Source organism: Trachemys scripta, chromosome 9 (genome assembly GCF_013100865.1).
Source record: "Trachemys scripta elegans isolate TJP31775 chromosome 9, CAS_Tse_1.0, whole genome shotgun sequence".
Classification (NCBI taxonomy): domain Eukaryota; kingdom Metazoa; phylum Chordata; order Testudines; family Emydidae; genus Trachemys; species Trachemys scripta.
This window is the reverse complement of record NC_048306.1, coordinates 82305700-82320571: the sequence shown is the minus strand read 5'-3', so window position 1 is coordinate 82320571 and position 14872 is coordinate 82305700. Positions and strand designations below refer to the sequence as shown.

General features: G+C 43.5%; 1 protein-coding gene across 4 annotated transcripts in view; it reads right to left on the bottom strand.

Annotated features, from left to right (window-relative positions):
* LOC117882507 (schwannomin-interacting protein 1) overlaps positions 1–14326 on the bottom strand; it is a 106227-nt gene extending 91901 nt beyond the window's left edge. The window contains exons 1-2 of one of the 4 annotated variants that reach the window (XM_034780814.1): positions 14160–14326; positions 13187–13822 (exon numbers count right to left, since the gene is read on the bottom strand). In XM_034780814.1, the coding sequence (XP_034636705.1) occupies positions 13187–13804 (618 nt within the window). In that variant the 5' untranslated portion in view covers positions 13805–13822; positions 14160–14326. Of the gene's footprint in view, positions 1–2344; positions 2596–13186; positions 13823–14159 lie in introns of those variants that run through there. The other 3 variants (XM_034780812.1, XM_034780813.1, XM_034780816.1) reach the window with 3 other exon arrangements.
* Positions 14327–14872: the final 546 nt, after the last annotated feature.

Genomic DNA, 14872 nt, shown 5'->3' with positions numbered 1-14872 from the left:
GACAGTGTCTGCATCTTGCCCATCACAGCCAGCCTCTCCAGTCCTGTCTGGTTCTTATCCTACCTAATGGTGGGCAGTGGCGCTGGAACAGTTTTTGTAGTGGGGGTGCATCTCAGTACCCCCTCTTGCCCCAGTCCATGCCCCTCACCACCCCATAGAGCTGGGGCTGGGAGCAGGCTGTGGAGGTGGGTTTGGGGGGTGGAGAGACATGGAGATGGGTAAGGAAGAGGAGGCTGGGGCGGGGCTAGCGGCCTGGCAGGACCCCTAGTGCCGATAGCAGAGCCCCCGGTGCCCTGGCAACTCGTTGGGACCCCGAGCCGGCAGCCGGGACCCCACATGCAGGGCCAGCGGCCAGGCAGGACCCCTGGGGCCGGTAGCAGAGCCCCCAGTGCCCCGCAGCCAAGCAGGATCTAGGGCTAGCAATGGATCCCCCGGGCAGCAGCGAGGCCAGCAGCTGGGACCCCCTGCAGCAGGGATACGGGGCCAGCAACCGGGACCCTGGACAGCAGAAGTGTAGAACCAGCGCCTATAGTGGTGCGTGGGCTGACGGAGGGAAAACCGCCATCTGCCCACAGAGATGGCCAAGATACATAATAAGTAAGAGGCTGGAGCTGGAGACAGCCTTTTCCTTATGCTTTTGGTTTCCATGGCCTACCTCTTTCTCTGAAGCCTGCATGGGCATCAGCTACAGCCACATCTTTTAATGTCATATGGAAAAACTCTCAACAAAAATACTATTGCAATTTTTTCTGGTAATTAGAAGAGAGAGAAACTGAGAAATAAAGACATCTGTCCGGCTCAGAAAACTAACACATAAATTTGATTTTTGACTTTGTTTCTAACCAAACCTTGAAAATAATCACTAAAACAAGCATTGCTCTTTATTTTTTCTAACTAGCAGAAATAGATCACCAGAAGCATCAGTTACTGAATTTAAATCAGTTTTGTAGTAACAAGAGAAAAATAAAATCATTGTTTTTGCTTTGCAGTTGTCATTCTAACCTATACCATATATGTTAAGCTTTTCAGAGTTTTACTAATACCATTTTTAAAATAACCTATCTGAGGAACTGTCTGCCTGCCCTGAATTCTGTTGCTGTGGCAGCAATGAGTGACTTGATTCGGAGTCGATGACCGTCCTGTGATATAATTCTGGAGTGTTGAAGAGGGCAGGGCCTTCTTCACTTGCTTTCCTTCTGGACATATGCCAGACCAGCTGTGTACCATCCTTCTGGTTGAGGCGCGCTCTCTCTCTCTCTCTCTTTTTTTTTTTTTTTTTTTTATATAAAGTATTTGGTGGGAGGCTGTTATTTCTTGTTTAATACAGTTGGAGGGAGATTATGAATTTATGTTTTGGCCCTGTTTAGTATCTTCTCTCTAACTCCACTAGGGCCGTATTCCTTTTTGTCTGCAATATTTATTGTATTATATACACCGAGGACTTTGGGCAATAGTTATTATTGACAATCTTTGTTAGCAGCAAACTCATTTGCCCTGGTCATGTGATTTTATCTGGTATGGACCGAGCCTGGAATTTGGAAAGTTCATTCCTCAAATCAGAAGATGTTTTATGCTACCTTGAATAAACAGACCTCTCTTTTTATACTTTTCAATACTACCCTCAGTTTACAAGATATCTTTTATAAGATAACTATCTTAGATTCTATATTCTAATTTTCTATAATGCCAGGTGTTATATTTCCCATACTATTTTGCTGAAAGGCAGAACGATAATATTTCATTTTCATACCAAATGTTTCCCTTCAACACTAAAAATAATGGATATATGCAGCATGTGTCAGTTATGAGTATTAAAATCCCTAACTCTTTTATTTATTGTATCTGACTTTCAAGTGCCAGATGTATAAATATTATCTCAAGTGTATATTTTTGCTTCCTACTGCTGTCCCAACAAAAGATTCAAGCTTTCACTTAAATGTAAGCAAGTAAGAAACATTGAAGTCCCGCCCCCTCCCAAGATACTAGACTACAAAACATCTTGGTTCCAAAAATTACAACAAAGAAAGTATATTTTTGAAGTAGGCTTTTCCCTGACACAAAATAAACAGAGTCTGCTTCGGGGAAATGAACTGTTAAATTTGTTTTTAGAATACATTTTACTATTTTCTTTTTTAGAATACAAGATTTTAGTATGCTGCTAATTTCTATACCAAGTACAAATACTTGAACTCAGTTACTTTCCGTCCAATCATTTCAACTATAAGAGTAGCAGTTTCCCTACCTCAAACAAGCATATTAAAAAGACTTTTATTGTTAGCTGAACTCACAAACTCTATCAATTCATTTTAACTATCTCAACATACTGTATGAAATATTCACTTACCCAACGATTATGAAGTGCAGCCAACTTATTTGTATCCATAATATATGTGTTGAGTACTCATATGCAGAAACAGCCATTTATCAAAACTTTTTGCTATCCCATGTACACTTTCATTAATGAAAGCCTCTGTAGTGGCAACAAAACTTTGAGCTGAACTGAATAACTAGAGTGATCTTGCTGAACTACTTTCAGAAAAAACATCCTTTGGATCTATGGAATTCGAAATGGTCTTCAAGAAACTTTACATTGCGTATTAGAGTGTTTTCTTAGCTAAATGACAATGAACTTTTTGGTCAGATCATTAATATATTGCCAGCCTCATCTAACCTTTGAGCTGGGTGGAAAGTGGCCAAAGTACACTGTCACTTTACCACATTATGCTGCGAATGAATCAATGATGTATCAGCCGTTACATCACATCAGTTATTACAACCAATTACATCCGCAAAATAAGCCATGCAAAGCAACCAATCTATTGTTTGGTTAAAGACAATATTTTCTCAGGCTAATGAAAATATGCATTTTTGCTGTCAACTAAGACAGAAAACAAATATTGACTATGCTTTGCGAAGCTCTCTTGCCAAAATAATCATTTTCACTGCTCAAAACTGCTCATTAAATCAATTTTTGAGACGTTAAATGATTAAATTAATTAATTAAACAAAATGATAGACCCTATAAAAGTGATCAGCTGGAGGGAGACGGTCGTTCAATATTCATCCTGTTGTGCTCTTAAGTTGCAAGGGCAATATAGGTAGAAAGAAGTTACAGCTCAGTATTTTAAACCAGATGCTCATTTTCAAAATGAACTTGTCTACTGGTAAAGGTGGAGGAAAGAGCAAGTTTAAGTTTTCCTGGGCAAAAACTGACCAATGCACACTTTTTAAGCATGAAAGAGTCCAGCATGTTGTTCCCATACTTCTAAACTATTAAATGCTCCTCCCTCAAAGCAGTGAGCAAATAAACCACTAATGGCAGAACAACTCAACCTCCCAGAGAGCAGAAGAGACACAATATTCTTCTTGTTTAGAGTCAAAGATCTGTCACTGCACATGTGCACAAATCAAGTGTTACTGTGTGCATAATGTGGACAACCTTCGCAGATTAAATGGAAGCTTCCCCCCATTGCAGTAAATTGTATTATGTAACTGAGCTAGGCTGGAAAATAAAATTCCAACTTCCATTTTCTCTCCCCAGCAAAAAGGGCTGCTGGTCCACCCAGCACTTTCTGATGGCCTGACTGTAAAGTATGAAGGCACCCTTGCTCATCCTTTCACAAATTCCAAGGCACCTGCCTAAGAATTCCCTTATTTCCTCCTAGCAATCTTGTATGTGTGCAGGCGCTCCTCCGTGCACCCCCTATGCCTACAGTCTCCTTTCAGAGCCAGTTTGCCTCCCCTTAAAACCCACTTCTTCTCCAACGCCAATAAAACTTAGTTTAAATACTTTGTTTTAAGGATTTAATCCTATATTATAACCCTATATTATAAACTGTCCTGAAGGTCTCAGTGTCCAAAAAAGAGCAAAAAAATCTTGAAACCCTCAAGATGCCCACAGAACTAATCTATGCATAGAAAGCAAATGTTTTTATTGGTATAGATCTAGTCCTGTGCTCCTACCTCGCCCACTTCGTTTTCCCTCTGAATGGGATCCCTGAAGCCTCCTGGAGAAAATAAAGAGCATTCTGCCAGTTTATGCAAGTCAAAGAAGATCATAAGAACTGGATGACTCAGAAGACTGATGGTGGGATATAGAAAACTTCATCTTCTGATTGTTGTTTAAGCAGTCATGGGATACGAAGGAAGATCCTCTCATTGGTTAAAAGAAGGAAACTAAGAGTAGGAATAAATGGTCAGTTTTCACAGTGGAGATAGGTAAATGGCGGGAGTCCCCCAAAGATCTGTACTGGGACCAGTGCTGGTCAATATATTCATAAATGATGTGGGAAAAGCAGTAAACAGTGAGGTGGCAAAGTACTCAAGATAGTTAACTATGAGGAATTACAAAGCAACCTCACAAAACTGGGTGACTGGGAGCATCAAAATAGCAGATGAAATGCAATGTTGATAAATGCAAAGTAATGCACACTGGAAAACATAATCCCAACTATACATACAAATTGATGGGTTCTGAATAAGCTGTTACCACTCAGGAAAGAGCTCTTGGAGTCCATTGTGGATAGCTCTCCGAAAAGATCTGCTCAATGGGCAGTAGAAGTCCAAAAAGCTATCAATGTTAAGAACCATTAGGGAAGGGATAGATAATAAGACAGAAAATAGACCACCACTATTCATGGCACGCTATCACCTCGAATACTGCATGTAGTTCTGGTTGCCCCATCTCAAAAAAGAATTACGAATTGCAAAAAGAACAGAGAAGGGCAACAAAAATTATTAGGGGTATGGAACAGCTTCCATATGAGGAGAGATTAAGACTGGGACTATTCAGCTTGGAAAAGAGACTAAGGGGGGGATATGATGGAGGTCTACAAAATCATGAATGGTGTGGAGAAAAAGTGTTTGTTTTTTTTTTAAAACCCTCTTTATTCCACACAACGCAAGAACCAGAAGTCACCCAATGACATTAAGGAAACCTAAGGAAATACTTCTTCATACAACGCACAGGCAACCTGTGGAACTCAACGCCATAGGATGCTGTGAAAGCTAAAAGTATAGCTGGGTTCAAAAAAGAATTGGGTAAGTTCCTGGAGGATAGGTCCATCAATGGCAATAAGCCAAGATGGTTAGAGATGTAACCCCATGCTCTGAGTGTCTCTATGCCTCTGAGTGCCCCAAGTTAAGACTGGATAACAGGGGATGGATCACTTGATAATAGCCCTGTTCTGATCATTCCCTTGGAAGAATCTGGCATTAGCCACGGTCAGAAGACAGGATACCGTACTAGATGGACTGATCTGACCCAGTATGGCTATTCTTATATTTAAATCCTGCTAAATTAAGTAGTAACCAAATTGTTATTGTCTGAAGATTACTCAGTGGTCTGTGTGGAGTTAACTGGTGTGTTTCAGTTTAGTTTGTAGTGAACAAGTATATTCACATTAGAAAGCGCCATATCCAGCATGCTTCTTGACAGTGTACATAGAAAGAGTTTAAAGGCTGAGTGGATGAAAAGGGGCATGGAGAATGCAGCACCCTCTTACCCTTATAGGAAGCTACCTCAGATCTGCATTGAGGAACAGTCTCAGGGGCTGAAAAAATCAGCTTGTGTTACCATTGCCCACTGTAAACCTGTTCCATGGACACCAGAATTCATTTTCTAATGCCATCAATCCAGCAATCACCACAAGCGCTAGAGTCATTTTTAAAAGGTAAAAGTCATCGTGCTAAGTCAATTTACTAGTTTTTTCAGGCTTTTAGAGACTATGAAATACACATTGTATCAGTTTCAGAAAATACACTCTTGATCGTAGTTATCTTCCACAGAGACATGATGAAAAAATGGTATTAAGCCCATTAATGCTAATTTTGTAAGAACCATTACTGAGGCTGCAAATAGAAGGGGATTGCTTCCTATTCACAAAAGAAGGTTGTAATACAATAGATACTAAGTACCATAAATCATGGCATGACATGTTTGGTATTCTTTGTAATGCAGCTAAGACTCAGTAATTGAAAAGAGAGTAAAGAAGAAATATTGGCAGCAGATTTCCAGCACCTGGATGATGAGATTAGTCCAAAATAGTTGTGAAGGAATGTTCGAAGCATTAAATATCTTCTGAAAAGATGTAATTTCTTTATCAGATGAAGGTCTAAGATGCTTAAGAGGTATCTAAAGCAACCCATAAACCCAAGGCATGATCTATGCAAGTTAGAATTGGTTTACAGGAGGGCAGTCTCTCTTTAATATGTCATTAATGCTGCAATATGAAGAGCTGTCCCCAAAAGAAACAAATGAATGTGATGAGTTTGTCAAGTTAACACTTCCACATGCATCCACAACCTAGCAAAATGTTATGAAAAATTTGAGACAGCGCAACTTCCAAGTCACTCAGTAGCAGCTGATGAAATTATTCAACACACTGTACAAAGTCTGAGGGAGATTAAAGTTTTAAAGGAATTTAAATTCCTCTAAGGGATCCAAAAAGTCCCAGAAATACTCCTTTACTCCAGGAAGTCGGACCCTACTACTTGTACGTGTATCCTCATAACTCAGGTGACTGGTAAGACGGCACATGTCCAACCTCAGAGCTCTAGTTTAAATACAGCCCACGTCAGAAGAATATGTGTATAAGCATATTTTTTCTTTAAAAAATGATCTAACAAATTATATGATATTGCTCCCTTGGAGAACAATGGAGCCTTATTTTAAAGCCCCTTTGACAATCATCAGCACATAAAATACAGTCAGCACTGTTATAGGATGTGTCTGCACTAGTAATTGGTCTTATAATTTCCAGCTGCTGCTATCTGTTTAAGTCTACTGGTGGTCTCTCTATTATAAACAAGAGAGAAGAGGCTGCAGGCATTTTAACAATTGTGTTCAGAACAAGTCTAGACACAAGGCTGGATATTAGTGCTTCCACTACAGGGAGAAACAATAATGGCAAATTTCAGGGAGGTGGTGGGGAGTAAATGTAGGTAAGGGCAAAGCATTCAGTGTGGATAGGAAACATTTTTTGAATAATTATTAGCAGAAATCATGCCATAGATAACCGTCTATAGCATGGCTTTTACAGTTATGTTAAGAACTTTGTTACTTTTTTTTAATTAGTGCGCGATATAGATATAGATTAGTGCAAACCATATTACAGTAGAGTCTGGTCAGAGCTGTTCTTGAAATCAGGTTTCAAATACATGAGTATTAAAGTGAACAGGACCACTAGTTCAGAGCTGATGATGCAATCTCAAATTAGTCAACAAAACTCTGAAAGAGGAAGATGACCTACTATAAACTGGAGTATTTGGGAGAGTGAGGACCCGAAATATTGAATGAACAATTAGATAAAGTGAATTTGTCACTCATCCAGTACTCAGGTCATAAGGCAGCCAGAGTATTAACTAATCCTTAAGTACTAGGCGTTGGTAGAATCTTCTCTTGGAAAATGCTAAAGAGAGTTTAAAAATAAATACTAATTCCAAAAGAATTCTGAATTTTCCCAATTTGTAATCAGGCTTGTGCTGGCTGTTCTTTTGATAACATCTCACGGAATCTATAGGGGAATCTCATTAACATTCACTACTAGAAGGACCACTGTCAATCAAAACTAAAACACACACACACACCCCTGGAATAATTTCTAAAATCTAATTTCTTTTTGCATTTCACTTAACTTTGGCAAAAAAAATAAACTAGTCAGTTTCAGTTTTCAGTCAGTTATGTACAAATCAGTTTCAAACCGTGATACTCATGGTCACAGAAAATCTCTGTTTTCACCACTGCAAGGAATATATATATACACCTCTACCCCGATATAACGCAACCTGATATAACACGAATTCGGATATAACGTGGTAAAGCAGTGCTCCGGGGGGGGTGGGGCTGTACACTCCGGCGGATCAAAGCAAGTTTGATATAACGCGGTTTCACCTATAACGCGGTAAGATTTTTTGGCTCCCGAGGACAGCGTTATATCGGGGTAGAGGTGTATTTAAAACAAAAAACCCCACACAAACCCTGTCAATTCAGGAAAAAACAAGGAAAACCTCTCTGTTTCTATCTGTGTTTACAAACTCTCTTAAGGAGTGAATCACCTAAAATGACTTAGCACAGGGACTCTCAAACTGGGGGTTGTGACCCCACAGGGGGTCATGAGGTTATTATGTAGGAGGTCACGAGCTGTCAGCCTCCACTCGCAAAGCCTGCTTCACTTCCAGCATCTATAATAGTGTTAAATATATTTAAAAACCATTAATTTATAAGGGGGTCACACTCAAAGGCTTGCTGTGTGAAAGGGTCACTACTACAGACATTTGAGAACCACTGCCTTAGAAGCTGACCCCAGAAGTCAAATCAGGAATCCTAACTCTATCTGAATCCTTCTAAGACTTCAGATTTTCCTTAATATTATTATATCTGAAGTTCCTGTCACAGGTTTCTGCAAGTAACCTAGAATTAATTATATAATATTTATAGGAGTTTCATAAAGAAAAGGAGGGTCTAGTCTTGTGTTTATTGCACTGGACTGGACTCAGGAAACCTGGATTCAATTCCCAGTTCTTCCACATGCTTCTTGTAGGACTGTGAATAAGTAACTTGATCTCTCTGGTCTCAATTCCTCACCTGCAGCAGCAGCTCTGGCCTAAAAAGAAGAATCTGCAGCTTTCTCAAATTGCACCAGACTGAAAGGTGAAGAAAGGGACACTTGTGCTCTGCTATGCCTGCTCTCCCATCCTCTAAGAAAACCTGGGAAAATTTGGAAGAAATTCACTTCAAACTAGACAGATAAGGACATGAAGTTTCTTTGAGTCCCCCCTCCCTCTGCCTCCTCAGTCCGAAAGACCCCGACAGCCAAGAAGATGTGTGCAAGGAGAAATACCTTTAACATCAAGTGGGATGATGGGGGAAAAGGTCTGTTAATGTCCAGCATGGGGAGGCTGGAGAGAATCCTCAACATCAAGAAACAGCAGGGGAAGAAGCACATGGGCTCCCCGCCTCAAAGGGTCTATAAACTGTAATTATACACCCAAAGCTGGCCTGTTCCAGAAGAAGCGGGCTCACGGGGCTCAGGCTCGCAGTGCTGTTTAATTATACTGTAGATGTTCCAGCTCCATCTGCAATCCAAGTTCTGGGACTCTCCCACCTCATTGGGTCCTAGAGCCTGAGCTCCAGCCCGAGCCCAAATATCTATAGCGCAGTTAAACGGCCTGTTAGCCAAAGCCCTACAAACCCAAGTTGCTGTTATGGGCTAACCCCAGGTTTTTAAACTGTAGTGTGGGCATGCCCCAAGAGATAAGGGAAAACCCTTCCTGAAGATGGAATAGAGCTGAGTGAGAGAGAATGATACTGCAGGAGAGCACAGCAAAACAGTTATTGTTAAACTGGCCATGATAGCAGAGATCCCCCACTTCCCCACTATTTACTCACCCTGACCTTCTCTATTATAGAAAGTGAGGATCTGTAAAAATATGAGTCTATTTGCACTTCAAGCAGTCTAATACAGTGTACCTACCTGTTCTAAACTATGCCCATAAGGCACAGATGCTAATTAGAAGGAACAGATCCAGGACTGAAATAACAGAAATGAGATTCCTGCAATAGCTTAGTGGTTTTGATGGATTCACAAAACTGAAGCACATAAGCCAAATAAACGTTCAAATACATAAACAGAAATATGCATGGAAAAAGAGAAAGGCTGCCACAATGAGCTACACACATTGTTGTTCCCAAGGATGCTGGAAAATTGCAGGGGGGGGGCGGGAATTTACATTTATAAAAATGGGAAATGCCAACTGTGGGCTTAAGCTGACAGGCAGGTCAGCAATGAGAAAGAAGATGTGTACGTGCTGTGTCTCTGGAGATGTGAGCCTAGTCTCCCTAGCCTGATCTGATCTACAGAAAGCAGTGCTACTGCAATACTTACAAGGAGTTCTGTGTGGGACTGTACTGCACCCAAACTGCAACTTCCATCATTGGAACAACATGTAGCACAGATTAGGCTTCCATGGAATCCCTTGCATAGGGATCAATGTTTGTAGCAGCTAAACAAAGAGGAGTTATGTGCTCATCCGCCAGGCAGGAGGCAAGGTGCTACGCCAAGTACAGGTAGTGTAGTGGGAGGATTCTGGTTTGGAGAAAGGGTAGTCAAAGCACTAATACTAGATAAAGGGGAAGAGTAGGTCCAAGACAGAGAATGTTTGGTTTATTTTTTAGTGCATTGGCTCCAATTAGCATTTTTTCTTAAATGTAAGTGCCAAAATTATTACAAATGGCAATGATCCAAAAATCTTTCAGGGTAACACCTCACTTAGGCAAGCACCCAACTAGAAAGGAAGAGTTCCTACATTTGCTGCTGCTGCTTAGTTAGAGATGGTTTTCTGTAAGCTTGAGTGACCAAAAGTAAGAGTACATCAGTTTACATTGATGAGATCATCATCATAACAATAAAGAAAAGAAACGACTAAGCTTTTTTTTTTTTTTTTTAAGTTTCTGAATAAGCCACTATCAATTACAAGACCACCTAAAAAGTCCTGGGGTCAGTGATTTTATTCCCACACTTTCTACATGCTGCTGTTATTAGCTCACCCTTAGTTCCAAGTCTGGTCTTTTAAAAATGCATTGTGGCAGCTGTCATGCTACCAGACTGCCCTAATTACAATATCTAATAACCACAAGATTTTTCAAAAGTCATTTGTAATATTCAAGGAATGATTCATTCAAAGTCATTTCAAAACACAGACAGTAAGAATGATATAAAGTCCTAGATGCCTAACTAGAAGGCCAATGCTGCAAGTACTCAGCACCCTTTTTCTTCAGCTGATATTGGTAAGAAGTGAGGTTGCAGAGCACCTTGCAGAATCAAGCCCTAAGAAAGTGAAGTTATAAGGTGGAAGTTAACGGAAGTTAACATCAGTCTTATTGTCCATCATAAAGCAGTGTTTGAATGTACCTTCAATGGTTTTAGAGAAAAGTTTAGGGAATGTCATGTCTTCTTTTAATTTACATATTATGAAAACAATTCTTAATGAATGGGATTTCATATCTCCCTGAACAGAATGCTGTACACCCAACCCACCACTGACACCTGCTTATTGGGGAGTAAATATGTGCTAGTTTCTTTTCCTTCCTGAAAGATTCCAAAATTATTACTTTGTATGCTAAATCATAGTATGAGATTTCACAATATACTGTATTTGTCCTTCCAAATAGTTATATGATTGAATTAGTTTCCATCTTGACTGTGGTTCTTAAATCTCTGGAGTACTGGGTTCCAGTTCTGGGTCAGGTTACAAGTGAAAACATCTTTGATGTTTTAGGTGATTTTGTTCAGCTCTCAAACAAAAATAAATAAAATAAAGTAAAAGGCCATTACTGTATGTGTGACAGTCTCTGCTCAACAGCAGCCCAGAACTGGAATCCCACTGTTCTGGCCAGTTAGGAGTAGTTCATTGGCAGAGCTGTATAGGGAAGCCAATGCCATTTAATCCCTCAAAGAATAGGCACCTAAATTCACACACATACATACACTCACACACATAAAAGACAACTTTCACTGCATATATACAATCTTCATCAAGGCTAGGCCATACTTAAAATGAAGTGACATCAGCATCTCTTATTGTTGAAACTAAAAGCCATTGTATTATTTGTTACAGTTGCAACAACAGAATACAAGCAAAATGTTGTTCTTTAGCTTCATACTTTCTAAAATCTGTTCCAAATAAAATATAGACATTAAGACATTAACCAGGAGATTTTTTTTTTAAACACTGTAATAACTTTGAGCCTAGCAATGATAATTTTTGATTGCTGCTTTAAGATATTTGCTGAACGCTGATGAAAAGAATAGCTGTGAAAATCTGCTATACAGCAGTGATTAAAGGAAACACAAACTGGGGGTCTTACAACCAGGTTCTACTAGGCAAAAAAAACAACCCCTTCCAATACCATTTACACTGAGACATGCTGTTACTTGTCCTCATGCTCTAAAGTCAAAGTGCAGGCATCCAATTTCCAGTAGCCTGAGGCCCTGTATACTCAAACCACACCCCAAGGCAAGGTACCAAATGACAAGCATACTGTAATGGTTGCCACATACTTTAGCTAGGTTAAAGTATGCAATCCTTCTTGGCTAAGATACAGATTTAAATGCTTGGGTTGCAATTGTTGCTATACCTCAAAATAAAGCAACCAGAGAAACGCCCTTCAAAAAGGAGATACCCACCCAGGTCCATATTGGGAAGTGTACTTGATCAGTGGTTCTCAACCAGGGGTCCGGGAGGCCCCGCAAGCAGGTTTAGGGGTGTCACCAAGCAGGGCCAGCATTAGACTCACTGGGGCCCAGGGTAAAAGCTGAAGCCCCACTGTATGGGGCTAAAGCCCAGGGCCCTGAGCCCCACCCCACCACCTGGGGCTGAAGCCTGAGCAACTTAGCTTTGCAGGCGGCCCTGTGGCATGGGGCCCCAGCAACTGTTTGACTTGCTACCCCCTAATGCCAGCTCTGGCTTTTATATGCAGAAAACCAGTTACTGTGGCACAAGTGGGCATGGAGTTTTTATAGCATGTTGGGGGGGGGGGGAGGTTCTCAGAAAGAAAAAGGTTGAGAACCCTTGTACTAGATGGCCTAAGACTCCAGCTTATGTTTATTCCACCCACTCCTGCTCCTGATGCCACCCACATTGTCTGGCTTTCCTGTATCCAGCCAGGTGTCTGGCTGATAAGAAACAGGAAGCGCCACTGAGCCCCACCAAAATCTCAGAATTCACAATACGTTACAAATGGTCACTGAGTCACCAGCTCGATCTGCTCAACAGACACACACCCTGGCTCTCTGATCCAGGCCAGGGGTGGGCAGGTCAGAGTCAAGCTATTCCTTCCACAGCTGAAGAAATGAAAAAGGCTGCAGAAAGACAGAAATTCTTTGCAGATCTGCAAGAAAGGGGACAGATCTAGATTCACACACAATGACGCTTCTTACTAGCAACAATGTTGCATTCAATAAGCGGCCCTCCCAGGTTAGAAGGATGAAAAAAACCCGTCACAATTAAAGGGCAACAGCGATTTGCCCAATTACCATCTATGGCAATGCTCCGTATGGATCCCTGCGACTGACTCACTGCCTAGTAACATGTCTTGTCACCATAAGTAATTCCCTTTACTCCGACTCGCCCCCCCTCGCTCCCGCCCCAAAGCCACAGACCTTGCAGATAACGGGGACCAACTTACTGAGGTGTAGTTTGTTTTCTGGCTCTGGTTTCGTACCTCCTGTTCCTGAAACTGTAACCCTGCCAGGTGTTTCTCCAAAGCCTCCCAGTCCATAGTCGGGAGCTGAGGGTCCTGCTCTTTCAGCCAAGTGCCCCCCGTGGAGCTGTCCAAGGGGTGCCCGGGGGCGACCCCCCCTCCGCCGCGGAGCCTCCCCACAGCCGGCTGGGCTTTCTGGGGATGGGCTTTGCGCCCTCCTGCCCCGCGGTGTCCCGTCCTGCGGCTGGGGGGCACCACGTTGCCGTTCTGCCGGAGGTCCTGGGGCGGGGGGTTGCCGTTGGGGGCGGGGGGCGGCATGGTGTTGGAGGCGCTGGTGCGTCTCACATCCTCCAGCTCCTCCGCCAAACTCCTTCGCTTGGCAGCCTTGGCATCGCAGCCGGCGGTGCTGAGCCCGTCCTCCTCCCACGCGGCAGTGCCCTTCCTTCCGTACCCCAGGTAATCCTCCTCCTCCGAGTCCTCCAGGGCCGCCAAGTCCAGGCTGCTGGGGGAGGGGGAGGATTTGCACTCCGAGCAAGGGGTGACTTTGCTGGAGCTGGACTCGGAGCTGGAGCGGCTGCTGCACGCGTCGCTTCCTAAATCCATCCCATCCTCGCGGTAATCCTGAGGGGGAGAGAAGGAAACACGCAGCGGATTAGAGAGAGCAGGAACCAGCCGCCTCCTGTCTGGCCGCCGCCGCCGCCCGCGGGAAGCGCATCGCCTCCGGGCACAGAAAGCCCAGCCACGGATGTGCCTCTCCAGCTAGCGCCGCGTCCAGATTTGCACGGGGGGGTTGCTCTAGGGGCCCGCCCCCTCCCCCGGCCAGGGGCTTCCCCGACTCTCCCAAAGTTTCCTACCACCTCCCCCTCGCTCCGGCTGGAGGTGGCATCTGCGCCCGTCCTCCGCCCGCTTTGGGGGAGCGGGTCTCGGGTCGTCCCCCCCTCCGGACCCTGGCGCTCACCCCCGGGAGGGGAGGGGCAGACGCCTTCGTTAGGGCTCCATGGTGTGGTCAGGAGGCGGCTGGCCCCATAGCTCAGCCACTGTCTCCTCTGGCGGCGGCGGTGGTAACGTCCCGGCTGCCGCGTCCAGCTGCTGAGCCGGGGACCCGCCGGCAGTGCAGCGAAACGGGGGGTGCGGGAGGGAGCTCGGCCGGCAGCCGTGGCATGAAGTCCCGTCCCCACGCTGCCGGCGTAAGAAGCAACGGGGAGGCTGGTGCTCACACCGCCCCCTGCGGTACAGCCGGGCAAGACGCAGAGCTGCAGCTCCGGCGGGGACTGGGGAGCGGCAGCCCCTGTGTGGAACGGCTCTTTCTCTTTTTACTGCTCCTTCCCAGGCAAAGCCCGTGAGGGCTGCACCCTCTCCCCTCTAACAATGTGCACACGAGAGCCTGGCCCGGCTACAATAAGCTGCACTCAGGTAAAGCACGGCCACAAATTCCCCTTTTTTGTGGGAAGAGAAACACATTGTGATCCTATGAACTTTGGAGCAGCTTCTGATCAATGGACTGTGAGCTGGCAGGAATCCAACCACCCCTTCAGCTCTCATTCATTTGCTTTCTTTTTCGGGCCCTCCAGCATGCACAGTTTGAACTGCCTGCAGCCATGAAATTAAGTCTATTAGTACAAAAGCCACACAAAAAGAGTTTATAGCAAATGAGGATTAAGGCCATATCAT